This window comes from Leuciscus leuciscus (assembly GCF_965113295.1).
Source record: "Leuciscus leuciscus genome assembly, chromosome: 21".
In the NCBI taxonomy this organism is placed as follows: Eukaryota; Metazoa; Chordata; class Actinopteri; order Cypriniformes; family Leuciscidae; genus Leuciscus; species Leuciscus leuciscus.
In genome coordinates, this window is record NC_138745.1 from 35,753,953 (window position 1) to 35,770,611 (window position 16,659).

The 16,659-nt window shown below is 36.3% G+C and overlaps 1 protein-coding gene across 1 annotated transcript in view; it reads left to right on the forward strand.

Annotated features, from left to right (window-relative positions):
• Window positions 1–15,593, forward strand: part of LOC309484905 (sterile alpha motif domain containing 8) — a 28,491-nt gene extending 12,898 nt beyond the window's left edge. The window contains exons 7-17 of the mRNA XM_082151379.1: window positions 387–686; window positions 2,711–2,795; window positions 3,525–3,679; window positions 6,156–6,227; window positions 6,328–6,377; window positions 6,743–6,895; window positions 8,865–8,917; window positions 10,227–10,454; window positions 11,127–11,277; window positions 13,932–13,989; window positions 14,634–15,593. Coding sequence (XP_082007505.1) covers window positions 387–686; window positions 2,711–2,795; window positions 3,525–3,679; window positions 6,156–6,227; window positions 6,328–6,377; window positions 6,743–6,895; window positions 8,865–8,917; window positions 10,227–10,454; window positions 11,127–11,277; window positions 13,932–13,989; window positions 14,634–14,725 — 1,397 coding nt within the window. The 3' untranslated portion in view covers window positions 14,726–15,593. The remainder of the gene's footprint in view (window positions 1–386; window positions 687–2,710; window positions 2,796–3,524; window positions 3,680–6,155; window positions 6,228–6,327; window positions 6,378–6,742; window positions 6,896–8,864; window positions 8,918–10,226; window positions 10,455–11,126; window positions 11,278–13,931; window positions 13,990–14,633) is intronic.
• The last annotated feature ends 1,066 nt before the right edge of the window (window positions 15,594–16,659 follow it).

Below are 16,659 nucleotides of genomic sequence, written 5' to 3' on the forward strand. Positions count from 1 at the left end.
GCGTCGTCCATCTTTTTTTTACAGTCTATTCTCTCTCTCTCTCTCTCTCTCTCTCTCTCTCTCTCTCTCTTCTCATCTCTCTCTCTCTCTCTCTCTCTCTCTCTGTCTCTCTCTCTCTGTCTCTCTCTCTCTCTCTCTCTCTCTCTCTCTGTGTCTCTCTCTCTCTGTCTCTCTCTCTCTCTCTGTCTCTCTCTCTCTGTCTCTCTCTCTCTGTCTCTCTCTCTCTGTCTCTCTCTCTGTCTCTCTCTCTCTCTCTCTCTCTCTCTCTCTCTCTCTCTCTGTGTCTCTCTCTCTGTGTCTCTCTCTCTCTGTCTCTCTCTCTCTCTCTCTCTCTCTCTCTCTCTCTCTCTCTCTCTCTCTCTCTGTCTCTCTCTCTGTGTTCACAGATACGCCGCGCAGCTGGAACTTTATCCACACGCTGTCGTGGGTCCTGAACCTGTTCGGCATCTTCTTCATCCTGGCGGCTCACGAGCATTACTCCATCGACGTCTTCATCGCGTTCTACATCACCACCAGACTCTTCCTGTACTACCACACGCTGGCCAACACGCGCGCGTACCAGCAGAGCCGCCGCGCGCGCATCTGGTTCCCCATGTTCTCCTTCTTCGAGTGCAACGTTAACGGACCCGTGCCGAACGAATACTGCTGGCCCTTCACTCGACCCACGCTCCTCAAACGCCTCATACGCTGACGACACACACATCCGTACTGTGATTCTAGCTTTGCCATGATGTAGAGGAGGCCAAACCCGACTCCATTACACAGCACATCAACACCACAGCGTTCTCCCCAGTAGATATCGGGCTTTAAAGGGATTTCTGTGGCCATTACTGTGGATAACGGCTCATTTCTTCATTATGAGAAATCAGTTCATTCTCTCATTTTATGTCAGACACTAAAACTACTAACTGAACTATAGAAGTCTTGCTTTTCCCGCTGACAGGGAAACTTTCAGGCCTCTTGAAATGGTTTGCATTAATCGGCAGTATTCATTTCCCCATGTTTCATAATAGCAGACGCTTGATAATGTAAATTCCTCATTTCTCCCAAAGACATTTCAACATTTAAAGGAACTGACGTGATCAACCTTTGAAGCAATATTGAACATCTTAATGCTCTGTAAAGATCTTCGTGTGAAACCGTATGGTTTTGATTATACTATGATTGTTGCATAGGTCTTATTGCCATTTATTTTTGCTATTTTCATAGTGCGGATTTTATTTTGGCAGTATTAGTATCTGTGTAGAATGACTAAATGAAAATACTGTGTTTAAGACTTAAAATTGTCACCTGTATTTGAGGGAATCTCACAAAATAATGGCAAGGTCATATTTCACAAAAAACATTTTATTTATATATACACACTTTTTTGCATAAAGAAGCTATGTGTGTGTGTATGTGTATATATATATATATATATATATATATTCTTTATGCCAAAAAGTCTATATATATTTCATTTTCATGAAAAAAAATAATTTCTATAATATTGTGTAATTTGTATTGCTTATGACATTGTTTTGCTATTATTTATTATTATTTTGTACTTTTCAATGGATATTCTAATGAGGTTTTTAAAAAGTACTGTAATGCAATTATTTTTACTTTAAACAACACGAATTAAAATCAAGACAACAAACATTGCAAGATAACACTTTACAATAAAGTTAATATGAACTAAAAATGAACAATACTTAGCATTTATTAATCTTAGTTAATAATAATTCCAACATTTACTAATACGTTATTAAAATCAAAGGTTGTATTGGTTAACATTAGCTAATGCACTGTGAACTAACATGAACACACAATCAACAGCTGTACTTTTATTAACTAACATGAACAAAGATTAATAAATACAGTAATGTATTGCTCATTGTTAGTTAATACAGGACCTAATGAACCTTATTGTAAAGTGTTACTGATATTTACCAAATGTAATCTGTATTATTTTAAAAGTAAAGTATGACCTGGACATGTTCCTGTGAGATTCACTTGGTTTTGTCGTTGTTACTGTACATTTCCCCAATTTTAATGAGTGTTTTGAAAAGTAAATCTTGCCAAACTTAGGAAGTTTTCTAACAGCATCATTCCAGTTGCCAATGGTACGTGTCTTAGTCTTTATACGAACGTTTTTGTCATTGATGCTCTGATTTATTTTCAGATTTACTGTTTATGAGGGTATTTGTTACTTTTTGAACGTTTACAAAAAAAGTATGTGACTGATGGTAAAACAGAGGAATGTCCCTGAGCTCGTCTTATGGTCTTATCTCATGTCTTAACGAAGTGAACCGTGTTTTCATCGTAATCAGGGCTAGTTTTGATGAGGTTTTCTGTGTTAGGTCATTAGGATTTTAATTTGGTGTATTTATAGATCTCTTTGAGCACAGAGGATTGAGTGATGACCTCGTGTGTGTTTTGTGGAGATAAAGAATTATGATTCAATAGTGGTATTATAATGTTATCTGTTTAAAACGTCTCTTGACATTTCCCTTCTTTGCAACATGTAACACTAAATCAAAAGTTTTTAAAAAATTAAGCAAATTACAGAAAACATTGGGGATATGAGGTACATCGTTTGCTGTTTTCGCCATATATTTAATATACTTAATTTTAAAATGGTTTAAACACTCCGTACGCTGCTTAACAAGAGTATCTGCTGTTCATCTGTCGATTATTTCACTGTGAAGTGCTTGAAAATGTCATTCAGCCTCTTATGGACTTTTATTAAAGGCTGAAAAAGCGGGATATTGTGTTCTGGTGGATATAAGTGAGATTCAGGATGGTCTAGATTTGTTTGTCTGCCATCATTAATAAAATTTACAAATTCAGAAAAATGATCTGTGTGTCCATTTGTTGTTATATTGTCACTGTTAGCAGAAGATTTGCCGTTATTTTACGTTTTTAATAACATCAATAATTACATGAATAAATTTAGAATATAAAGTAAATGTCAGAAAATTATATATTATACACTAACGGAGAATCTATGTTTATTATGGAAGCTTGTTTCCGCCACTGAATAATAAATAACTCTTAATAATTGCCACTTTTTATCTCACAATTCTGACTTTTTTTCTCACAATTGGGAGATATAAAGTCAGAATTGCGTGTTATAAAGTCAGAATTGTGAGATATTATAAACTATTCTGAGGTAAAACAATAAATAAATCACAATTGTGAGTTTATATCTCACAGTTCTGAGAAAAGATGTCAGAATTGCGAGATATAAACTCGCAATTATGTGTTATAAAGTCAGAATTGCGTGATATAAAGTCGCAATTGCGAGGAAAAAAGTCAGAATTCTGACTTTATAACACGCAATTGGCAATTGCGACTTTATTTCACGCAATTCTGACTTTATATCTAGCAATTCTGAGAAATAAAGTCAGAATTGCGAGATGTAAACTCGCAATTATCTTTTAAAATGTTTTATTTTTTGGCGGAAACAAGCTTCCATAGTTTATATCTGAGCCATAGAGGGCTCTCTGTCTCTGGTTTATATATCTACTACGCTACTGAAGCTGTAATTTAGGTCAGGCATTATTCGCGGCAGGTCTCAGAGGTCCTGATGCTGCTGTTGTGTTAGCATTAGCATTAGCGTTGCTCGAGTCTCCTTCATCTGTCGCCGGTGAGCCGCGGCCCGGTTCTGCTGCACAGGTTCGACCCGCATTCTCTGGTTAGTGCAGTTTAAACCTTTAAAACTCTCCTGTCTCTGTGTTTGAGGTTCATGTGAGGCTGGCTGGGCTTTAAAATGAACATCACGATTGTTCGAACCGAAACCCTGCGCTCCTCCAGGCCAGGCTCGGCTCGGTTCGGTCCGGTCAGAGAGTGACTGATGACCGGCGGATTTTGTGTTTAATGTATATGCTGGTTCGAGCCAGACCGGCTTAGTGCGTATATGTTTATCTCTATAAAATTGATCTTTGCTATTAAGTTAATCTCTTAATATTTTAGTGATTATTTGTTTCTTCTATAGCTTATATAAATGAACAATTTCTATCAGAAATTACTTTTACCTGCAGTTTTTTTTGTACGTGTAACAAATAAACAAGGGCATATATGGACAATAATAATACATTTAGAATATAGGGTCAATGTCAGACGTTATCTATGTAAAATAATTTATTATTAAAAAAATATATAATTTTTGCTATTTTTATTTAAAATGTAATATAATTATCAAGAAAATTACTGACAGCAGACATTTTGCCTAGTTTGATTATTGTCCTCTAGTGCTGTTTTACCTAATAAAACCTAATTAAAATATTTCTGTTTTATAGTTTATAAAGGAGTATCAAAATTCATTGATGATAATTATTGATATTTTCTTGAATTCGGTCTGATTGAGTTAATGAACTCCAGACACTTGCGCGTGTTTTTGTAATATGGTGCTGTAATTTTGTCAAATTGTTTAATTGTCTGTGATTTAATTCAGTTTTGTGTAGAAATGTCTAAATTTAATGCTATTATGATTGATAAAATAATTCAGTAAAATGAACGATATTCTGGAAATGTAAGGGACTGTTGGACGCAATGCATTGTGGGATTCTTTGTGAGTACAGTTTGTCCTGTCCTGATCCTGGAAGGTGTGTGTGTGTGTGTTTACTCTGACCACACCTGATCTCAGAGGATTCATAATGAAACTCTCACAACATGATCCAACGAGTTTTTTTTTTAGCTTTAGCTTTCACTTCCTATTCAGTTCCTCAACAACACATGATTTGAGGAATCGTTGATGTCTGGAGCACAAATATTGCAGGACGACACACACACACACACACACACACACACACACACACACACACGTGCTCCTATATCAGGCCTTTATCGGACGTAACCTTTCATGCAGTGTGTAATGGAGCCGTTTGTGAATGTAAAAGGTCTGCAAAGTTTCAAAGATAAATCGATTCTGAACTAAAACGAGTCGTCAGAAATTCAGTCTCACTTCCTGCTGAATCTACATAGGTTTGTAACTAATTTGCATAATGCCAGCCTCTGGTCTTGATTGGCTGAACAGCATCTCTTAGCTCCGCCCTCAAACACTGTAGTGTATCTGAGACTGGAAGAGTTTGGTTCGTGTTGTTCATGTGGAGAAGACGCTGTTTTCTGAGATTGATACGGTAAACCCCACGCCATCGTCACTGTTCGTATCACTGTGATCAAGAGCTGAGATTCAGATATGATAATGAGCGTTTGGTTTCTGACCAATCACAGCAGACTGAGCCATCTGACCAATCAGAGCAGAGCAGTGTTCAGAGAGGCGGGGTTTAGAGAGACAGAATCTGCAGACGAAGCGTTTCAGACACTGAGAGAAAAGAGCTGATGCTGCAATGATTATTATGAGAATATTAAAGTGTTTTAGACCTTGAATGTATGCAAACATATTGCAGGAGACTCCAAAACAACATTAGGAACCTTTAAATAGTGTAATAAAGGTACTTTAAAACCTTGTGCTAGAGGTTTCATCACATCACTAATACTCAGCATGACACCGTGTCCTAACCAGACGCGATGTGATAAGATTCCAGTGACAAATAATTTGTCTGTCCACACTAGACGCGACGCGACTGCGAGATGCGTCAAAATCAATCAAAACCCACAGCCAATCAGAACAGCGTGTGGGCGGAGTCAGCCAATCAGAACAGCGTGTGGGCGGAGTTTCGCAAGAAAATGGATCAGTAGCTACATAATCAAATTCACAAATATTACACCATTTAAACATTATTAAAAATACATAGGCTGAGTTACTAAAACCATCTTTGACAAAGAATACACTTGTTTGTTCACAGTTTGAACGTTCTTGTTTCCATTTGTTTAGATCTGAGGTGAATTATCCACTGTTGCTTTTACAGCTTCAAAGCTGGAGCACTAAATGATATTCAGAGTCACATGACACGCTTTTAACATTAAATAAAGCACATAAACAGTGCCTGAGATTATCATCGCCACACTTTGTGTTTGTTGTTCCAGCGCGACGTCACAGAAAAATAGAAACCGTTTCTAAACTAGAATCGTCACGTGTCGCCGTCGCGGCTGGTTAGGACACACACTCTGATTAACATGGAGAAGAAGCTTTTATAGTTAGGACATGGTGTGAGAAAAGCAAACACCACTAATATCACACAAATCATTGTTTTTCATCATGTTTTCAGATAAAATGGCTGTTCCTCCAGCATACGCAGACCTTGGAAAGGCTGCAAAGGACGTCTTCAACAAGGGCTACGGTAACGCTCTTTACTTCCTCGGCTGTGCAAACATTTATTTATTTATTCTAAACATGCACATATTGCATCATATTTTCTTGTGTCTTTTCGAATGGAAAAGGTTTTGGAATGGTGAAGCTTGACGTCAAAACCAAGTCTGCTAACGGAGTGGTACGTGCTCAAGCTAAAAGTCTGAATTAACTCTATTTATGTTCTTAAGTCACGTTTGTTGGTCTTCCTGTGCACAATTCATCCATGAGCGTTATTTTTTTTATATATATATTTTATTTAAAGTTTTTCACATTTTTACAGAACAACCCCCCCACCCCATGCCAGCAAATAAGTAACAAGTAAATAAAAATCATAATAATAAATAAATAAAAATCAATAATGATAAATGCCTATATATATATATGTATAAGCCATGAGCGTTATTTTAAAGCAAGATCTAACTGTAATGACCTTACCTGACCTTATCATTTAGGTCATGCAGGCTGTTGTATAATGCAATATTGTCTCTGTTTTTCCCTCATTAGGAGTTTAAAACATGTGGCTCGTCTAACATGGACTCTAACAAGGTCAGTGGGAACCTGGAGACCAAGTATAAATGGGCCGAGTACGGGTTGACCTTCACGGAGAAGTGGAACACGGACAATACGCTGGGCACGGAGATCACCGTCGAGGACCAGGTGCAGAATTTATTTTTATTTTATTTATTTAACCTTTATTTAACCAGGAAAGTCACTTAAGAACAAGTTCTTGTTTTCAACAACAGCCTGGCAGGAGAGTTAAGATCTACACACGCGTGTCAGAGATGGGAATGGGAATATGGGAATTTTCAGGCCTGGAAGAGTAAATCCTAAGAATCCCAGTCAAAAGTTTGGAATTATTAAGAAAATTTTGAAAATTTCTTCTGCTCACCAAGGCTGAAAAAATACAGTAAAAACAGTGAAATATTATTACTATTTAAATCATCTGTTTTCTATGTGAATATGTAGTAAAGTGTAATTTATTCCTGTGATCAAAGCTGCATTTTCAGCATCATTACTCCAGTCTTCAGTGTCACATGATCCTTCAGAAATCACTCTAATATGATGATTTGATGCTCATGAAACATTTCTTATTATCAATGTGACCATGTGAAACTTCTTTAAAGACATTTTTAAAATCTTTAAATATTCCAAACATTTGATTGGTAGTTTATATGTTTTTATAGTAAACATTTTTGGGCTGTGAAATGATTAATCGCATCCAAAATAAAAGTTTGTGTTCACATATTATATATGTTTGAACTGTGCATAATTATTTTGTATATATAAATACACACACATGCATGTATATATTTTAGAAAAATGTGTTATTTATATATATATATATAATATTTATATATAATACAAATTATATATATATATATATATATATATATATATATATTTATAAGCAAATATTTCTTAAATGTATACATACATGCAGTGTTGCCAACTATTTTCAAAGGAAAGTAGCTAATGCCTTCCCTAAAAGTCGCTAAATGTCGCTAGATGACGTCATGCGTCAATTAGCATATGCATGACGTCATCGCGTCGTACTTGCGTTCTGCCTTCCTAATGTGTTTTCTCGTTAAATTCATGCTCACATACTGTATTTTAATATAATATAATATAGCTGAATGTACAATAAAGCTGTTCTCATTTCCTATATTTTTTTGTCAGACAATAGAACGAGTAGCTAGTGAAAGACCCAACATTATCATGTATGTTTTGTAGGATTCCTTTAACTGTCAAACATACTTTATTAGATTGTCCTGGACTTAACACAAGGAGAATGCTTTTAATGAAGTTATTTCAGTTAAGGACATTTTTAATTAGATTATACCTGAAAAGGTTTTGGATTTTTTATCACATGTTAACTTAAAAAAATATATTGTGTAATATGACTTGCTGGTTATCTTTGTTCTGTTTTTATTGTATTTATATGATATTTGTGTTTTTGTAATTGAATTTTTGCCATAAAGATATCTCTGATTGCTGACATGGCATTAAATTAAAAAAAGATGATGATGAGCTAGTGAATGACTACATTTTTTTATGTGTAAAATTATCTGAATTGAGAGAGTTTGTCACTAGTCGCTGGAGGGGTCTGAAAAGTCACTAAAAATAGCGACAGAGGCGCTAAGTTGGCAACACTGCATACATGTGTGTGTATTTATATATACAAAATAATTATGCACAGTACACACACATATTATGTGAACACAAACTTTTATTTTGGATGCGATTAATCGTTTCACAGCCCTAAAAAGTTTATAGTAAAAAATAAAAATCTTCAGCTAGAAATCACTCTTTGCAGATTATTTATAGATTATTTCACTTTCTACGTTTAACCCTTTCAGCTGGAGTGTCTATTGGAAACGCAAATATAAAATCCAAATCAAGTGTCATTTAAAAGCTTAGAATCTGGATTACAAATGCTGCTCACAAATCTCTTCACAATTTCATTCTTATCCTTTTATAATAACGGTAATAGGAAAACGTCGCACAGTTGAGATGTGTAAGATATCACTGGAAAGGTCTCATCCTGTAGAACACAAGCACGTTCACAAGCTTAGCAGGCGTTTCAATATATTGTGCAGCTCTAATAATCATATTTTGTGTTCCACAGATCACCAAAGGACTGAAGCTGACCTTTGACACGACCTTCTCACCCAACACTGGGTACGATGACTTAAATGCCACATCTTAAGTCAAGTCACCTTTATATATAGTGCTTTTACAATTCAGAGTGTTTCAAAGCAGCTTCACAGAGATAACAGGGAAATAATGCAACAAAGTTTGTTTCTAGAAGAAAATAGTGTCACAGTCCAGCTTAAGTCAGTTCAGTGATGGTTCATTTTTGTTGTAAAAAAGTTATTCATTTAGTTCATTTTTATATTTATATATATATACAGTACAGGTCAAAAGTTTGGACACATTACTATTTTTAATGTTTTTGAAAAGTTTCTTCTGCTCATCAAGCCTGCATTTATTTGATCAAAAATACAGAAAAAAAAAAGTAATATTGTGATATATTATTACAATTCAAAATAATTGGTTTTCAATTTATTATACTTTAAATTATAATTTATTCCTGTGATGCAAAGCTGAATTTTCAGGATAATTACTCCAGTCTTCAGTGTCACATGTGACATCCAGTCTATCACATGATCCTTTAGAAATCATTTATTATGAGTGTTGGACACAGTTCTGCTGCCTAATATATTTGATGAATAAAAGGTTAAAAAGAACTGCATTTATTCAAAATAAACAAAATATTTTCTAATAATATAAATCTTCTTTACTATCACTTTTTATCACTTTAACACATCCTTGCTGAATAAAAGTATTGATTTATTTTTTTTAAAAAGAAAGAAAAAAAATGACTGACCAGTAGTGGATATTGTTGTTACAAAAGATTTCTATTTTTAAAACATTTGCTTCTTCTTTTCTTTTTTTACTTTTTATTCATCAAAGTATCCTAAAAAAGTATCACAGGTTATGAAAAAATATTAAGCAGCAGAACTGTTTCCAACTTTGATAATGAATCATCATATTAGAATGATTTCTAAAGGATCATGTGATAGACTGGAGTAATGATCCTGAAAATTCAGCTTTGCATCACAGAAATAAATTATTTTTGAAAGTATATTCAAATAGAAAACTATTATTTTAAGTTGTAATAATATTTCACAATATCACTGTTTTTTTCTGTATTTTTGATCAAATAAATGCAGGCTTGATGAGCAGAAGAAACTTCTTTCAAAAACATTAAATATAGTAATGTTTCCAAACTTTTGGCCTGTACTGTATATATAATAGCCACAGTTCTCATATAATGCTGTCAATGCAGGCAGATCAATAATATTGTTTAATATTAAATGAAATGTCCTCAACTAAGTAAGCCGAAAGCCAATGGTGTCGAAGGTGACTTGAGCATCGTGAGCTTTAGATGAGGTGATTGTAACGTTTGTTTGTGTTGTTATTACAGCAAGAAGAGTGGCAAGGTGAAGTCGGCCTATAAGCGTGAGTACCTGAACGTGGGCTGTGATGTGGACTTTGACTTCGCTGGTCCTGCGCTGCACGGGGCGGCTGTGCTGGGCTTCGAGGGCTGGCTCGCCGGCTACCAGATGACCTTTGACACCGCCAAGTCCAAAATGACTCGTAGCAACTTTGCAATCGGATACAAGACGGGAGACTTCCAGCTGCATACTAATGTGTACGTTCTGCTTTAGCTATCCATTATTAGTTATTTAATAATCATATACATAATAATCATATAATACGTACTACATACATATTCATATTACATATCAATTATTATTTACAATTAATAAATAATTATTCATAATTTTAGGAATAACGAAAAATAATATTTATGGTTAATAACTAAATATATTTACTAAATAATAATAATTTAAAAAATATTTATATTTACTTATTTTATATTAAATATATTAAATTACTTAGATATAATTATTATTATTATTTATAAGTAATAAATAACATTTATTATTATTATTTGTAAACCATTATTATAATTATTATTTAGAATAATTATATAAATATAATAATGATTAATAAATACAAATATTTTTATTTGATGTATTTATTAAATATAATTAAGTCATAAATAACATTATTATAAAAAAAATTAACTATTATAATTGTAAAAAATAATTATTAACGATGATGATAACAATTATAATAATCATTATTATTATTATTTATGACTATTATTTTGAATAATTTTAATTTTATATATATATAAAAAATTATCACAGTGTTTATGTTGATTTGAAACATGTATCAATACTCAAAACCACGATGCAGCAACAGATCTGCTTCTGTGTGTAAAACTGTAGGATGTTTGTGTTTGTGTCTGTCGTAGGAATGATGGGACAGAGTTTGGCGGCTCTATTTATCAGAAAGTGAACGATGACCTGGAGACGGCAGTGAATCTGTCCTGGACCGCCGGGAACAGCAGCACACGCTTCGGCATCGCAGCCAAATACATGCTGGACTCCAGCTCCTCCATCAGTGTGAGTTACTCTGAGCCAATGAAAACTCACCACACATAATCTGACTGACATGCTGGACTCCAGCTCCTCCATCAGTGTGAGTTACTCTGAGCCAATGAAAACTCACCACACATAATCTGACTGACATGCTGGACTCCAGCTCCTCCATCAGTGTGAGTTACTCTGAGCCAATGAACACTCACCACACATAATCTGACTGACATGCTGGACTCCAGCTCCTCCATCAGTGTGAGTTACTCTGAGCCAATGAACACTCACGCTCACATAATCTGACTGACATGCTGGACTCCAGCTCCTCCATCAGTGTGAGTTACTCTGAGCCAATGAACACTCACCACACATAATCTGACTGACATGCTGGACTCCAGCTCCTCCATCAGTGTGAGTTACTCTCAGCCAATGAAAACTCACGCTCACATAATCTGACTGACATGCTGGACTCCAGCTCCTCCATCAGTGTGAGTTACTCTGAGCCAATGAAAACTCACGCTCACATAATCTGACTGACATGCTGGACTCCAGCTCCTCCATCAGTGTGAGTTACTCTGAGCCAATGAAAACTCACGCTCACATAATCTGACTGACATGCTGGACTCCTGCTCCTCCATCAGTGTGAGTTACTCTGAGCCAATGAAAACTCACGCTCACATAATCTGACTGACATGCTGGACTCCAGCTCCTCCATCAGTGTGAGTTACTCTGAGCCAATGAACACTCACCACACATAATCTGACTGACATGCTGGACTCCAGCTCCTCCATCAGTGTGAGTTACTCTGAGCCAATGAACACTCACGCTCACATAATCTGACTGACATGCTGGACTCCAGCTCCTCCATCAGTGTGAGTTACTCTGAGCCAATGAAAACTCACCACACATAATCTGACTGACATGCTGGACTCCAGCTCCTCCATCAGTGTGAGTTACTCTGAGCCAATGAAAACTCACGCTCACATAATCTGACTGACATGCTGGACTCCAGCTCCTCCATCAGTGTGAGTTACTCTGAGCCAATGAAAACTCACCACACATAATCTGACTGACATGCTGGACTCCAGCTCCTCCATCAGTGTGAGTTACTCTGAGCCAATGAAAACTCACGCTCACATAATCTGACTGACATGCTGGACTCCTGCTCCTCCATCAGTGTGAGTTACTCTGAGCCAATGAAAACTCACGCTCACATAATCTGACTGACATGCTGGACTCCAGCTCCTCCATCAGTGTGAGTTACTCTGAGCCAATGAAAACTCACCACACATAATCTGACTGACATGCTGGACTCCAGCTCCTCCATCAGTGTGAGTTACTCTGAGCCAATGAAAACTCACCACACATAATCTGACTGACATGCTGGACTCCAGCTCCTCCATCAGTGTGAGTTACTCTGAGCCAATGAAAACTCACCACACATAATCTGACTGACATGCTGGACTCCAGCTCCTCCATCAGTGTGAGTTACTCTGAGCCAATGAACACTCACGCTCACATAATCTGACTGACATGCTGGACTCCAGCTCCTCCATCAGTGTGAGTTACTCTGAGCCAATGAAAACTCACCACACATAATCTGACTGACATGCTGGACTCCAGCTCCTCCATCAGTGTGAGTTACTCTGAGCCAATGAAAACTCACCACACATAATCTGACTGACATGCTGGACTCCTGCTCCTCCATCAGTGTGAGTTACTCTGAGCCAATGAACACTCACGCTCACATAATCTGACTGACATGCTGGACTCCAGCTCCTCCATCAGTGTGAGTTACTCTGAGCCAATGAAAACTCACCACACATAATCTGACTGACATGCTGGACTCCAGCTCCTCCATCAGTGTGAGTTACTCTGAGCCAATGAAAACTCACCACACATAATCTGACTGACATGCTGGACTCCAGCTCCTCCATCAGTGTGAGTTACTCTGAGCCAATGAACACTCACGCTCACATAATCTGACTGACATGCTGGACTCCAGCTCCTCCATCAGTGTGAGTTACTCTGAGCCAATGAAAACTCACCACACATAATCTGACTGACATGCTGGACTCCAGCTCCTCCATCAGTGTGAGTTACTCTGAGCCAATGAAAACTCACCACACATAATCTGACTGACATGCTGGACTCCAGCTCCTCCATCAGTGTGAGTTACTCTGAGCCAATGAACACTCACGCTCACATAATCTGGGCTTCACTAGAGATGACTGTCCATGATGGGCACTTCTAGTGTAGACAGCTGTTCATTATAATAAGAGTGATCATGTTTTTGTAGTTGCATCGCTCCACTGGCGTCTGACGTGTGCTGCAGCTTCTTCACTGCTTTCCTCATTGTTAATATATATAATCCTGTGTTTATGATTGAAGTTTTCGCGGCTGATCTGCTTTACATTTCGATCACTTGTGGGAGATATTTCACAATTTAAACTCAATTTTAATTTAGTTTCACTTTACGAACATTACAAGTGACTCCACTTTTGTTAATTTTGTTTATTTGATTTATAAATAAATTATTTGCAGTATATAAATGGCTTTCTCCAAATAACTAATGTAAAATAAGAGTATATATTGTGATTATGTACAGTTGCCCAGCTCTCTGGAGTGTGACTGTAAGAGTGAGAAGCTTCAGTCGTTTAACAGCATCTGTGTTTTCCTCTCAGGCTAAAGTCAATAATTCCAGCATGGTTGGCATCGGCTACACTCAGACCCTCAGACCAGGTGAGTGTGTGATTGTGTGTGTGTGTGTGTTGTTTAAAATAGTTTGTTTTAATATTTTATTTAGTATTTTTTTTAGTTTTGTATAAAATGTTTGATGTTTTATTTTGTTTTATTAGATTTTTGTCGTGTAAATATTTAACAAATTTTATTTTGTATAAAACGTTTATTTTAATTTGTGTTGTTTTATTTAATTTGTTTAAAAAATTTTTTTTGTTTTGTTTAAAATATTTTTATTTTGTTTTATATTTTATTTTGTGTAAAATAGTTTGTTTTAATATTTTATTTAGTAATTTGTTTTTGTATAAAATGTTTAATTTTGTTTTATTTTTTTGTTGTGTATAAAAAGTTGTTTTGTTTAATTGTAATTTTATTTTGTATAAAATATCGTTTTATTTTGTTTTTGTGTTAAAATTATTGTTTTATAAACGTGTTTTATAAACGTTTACAACGTGAAATGTATATCTGGGTAAATCTCACTAAATGAAGCATGACCCCAAAATCAAAATAATGACGTTTTTTTGTACAGAATATGACTTTCTAATTTCTTCTCTTTTGATTTTGGGATAAATGTGAGCCGGACATGAGTTTGTCCCGTGCGTTGATTGTGTGCTGACGTGTGTGTGTGTGTGTGTGTGTGTGTCCAGGAGTGAAGCTGACGCTCTCCGCTCTGGTGGATGGAAAGAGCATTAACGCTGGAGGTCATAAACTGGGTCTGGGAATGGAACTGGAGGCGTAGTGTGTGTGTCTCTGAAGCGTCTCACATCTCCTCACACAGACGACTGTCTCACACACACCTAACCGTCGTCTCTTATTTATTTGCACGGTCGATATTTCTCTCCAAACCAGCGCTTTCAATCTGTGTGTGCTTTTCTGTACGGGTGGTTTTTATTAGGAGGAATAGTTCACCAAAAATGTAATTTATTATTTACTCTTTCTCATGTTGTTGCAAACCTTTATGCTGCTTTATGATGACTTTTGACAGATCTTTATGCAGCTGTTTTCTAGACAACTAACTGCTGTATCAACTGTTCTAAATAACTTACTATCATAAGGTTTCAGAAGACTTTGTATTCATTTATATTGTGTTTTTAATGTTAAAACATTAAAAACACAATATAAATTAATACAAAGTCTTCTGAAATCTTCTGATATCTTTGTGCTAGCAACATAATTATATTCTGACAGTTTTGATCAGTTACTAACTGTTGTTGTGTAGAGAACGCTGCATTAAGCTTCAAAAGCTTCACCACAAGATGCTCAAAACCCTCGCCCTGTAAATACTGGCATTAGTCTAGTTTTGGCCTGATCTTTTCCTTTACTGTTCTCCTGAATGTAAATGATGATTTGCACTTGAAGCTGCTGTTGTTGGCTGATTCTGCCGTGGCTGTCGTGGTAGTTCTTCTCTCTCTCTGTGTGTTCAGGCTTGATGATGTTTGAACAGGTTCTCTCTGGTGAGATGTTCGGAGAGCTGAAGCTGTTATCTCTACACACACACACACACTCTCCAGAAACACTCGTGAGGGCGACCGGAGCGTTTCCCTGCTGAACCACACTATCACACCCTTGTGTATGTCAACCTTTGCAATAAAGTCCTACAACTGGAATTGTTTTGTTTGTTTTACTTCATCTCAAATTGTAGGATTATTTTATGATTCATGTCAATCTAATGATGCCAACCTGAATGTTCCCAATTTATAAAAAATGTAGGCCTAGGTGAATTTCAAAATATTTCTGTATTTGTTATAGATAAAACCATGAAAACAGACGTTTATTACTTGAAATAGAGCGTTAACTAAAATAAAATATTAAAAAACGTTAATTTTAGCAACTTGATATGGCAACATTTCTAATGTTGTTCAAAATAACAAAATATAAATGAGTCAATACATCAATGTTTCTTACAAAACGTGTTTTTGTCTTACCCTGATTCACTATGGTAAGAGTTGTTAATTGACGGGATGGTTTTGGCGGGAAATTGCATCATAACCTGTGTGTCTCTTCATAGCTATAAAAAGAGTTAAGTTGCTCTGGCTGCTTTCAGCATGTCTGTTGTGGCAGGAGTGGCAGGGGTAAGTTTTCTGAACGAGCGAGAAAGATTGACATAAGCCCTATTCGGACGGGACTAGTGTAACATGGAGAGTCGGGGTAAAGTAATAATTACCAGAGCTTCTCTGTGATTTTAGTCCCGTCTGAATGTGATCATGACAGTGATCATGACGGACAATGTCAGTAAAGATTACGGCGGCTTTTACCTTCAGTAAAAAGGTCCTGAAAAATTCCCTCAGGTGACACTGATCCCGTGCGAATAGACCCGCTGTAAATATGTACGTCATTTCCAGTTTAAAAGTAGTTTTCGCAGTTTTTCAAGTATGGAGAGACGCTTGAAGAAGCATCAGTTGTGTTCTAGACGCTGGAACGAGTCTGTGGTAAAACTCAAGTGTTTCACACACACCATCAGATCAGAGAGAAGATCGACAGCACTTGTTAGAGGCACGAAACATCTTTTAGCGTTAGTGCCTATTACCAACACAATCCAATCTGAAGTTCATTAATACATCGTTCGACCGGACATAACTGTTTTATATATATAAATATAGGTTATATGTGTGTGCGCACGTGATATCAGGAAGCAGCGTAACACACTCATGACGACAGGAGTGACGGCGGTGT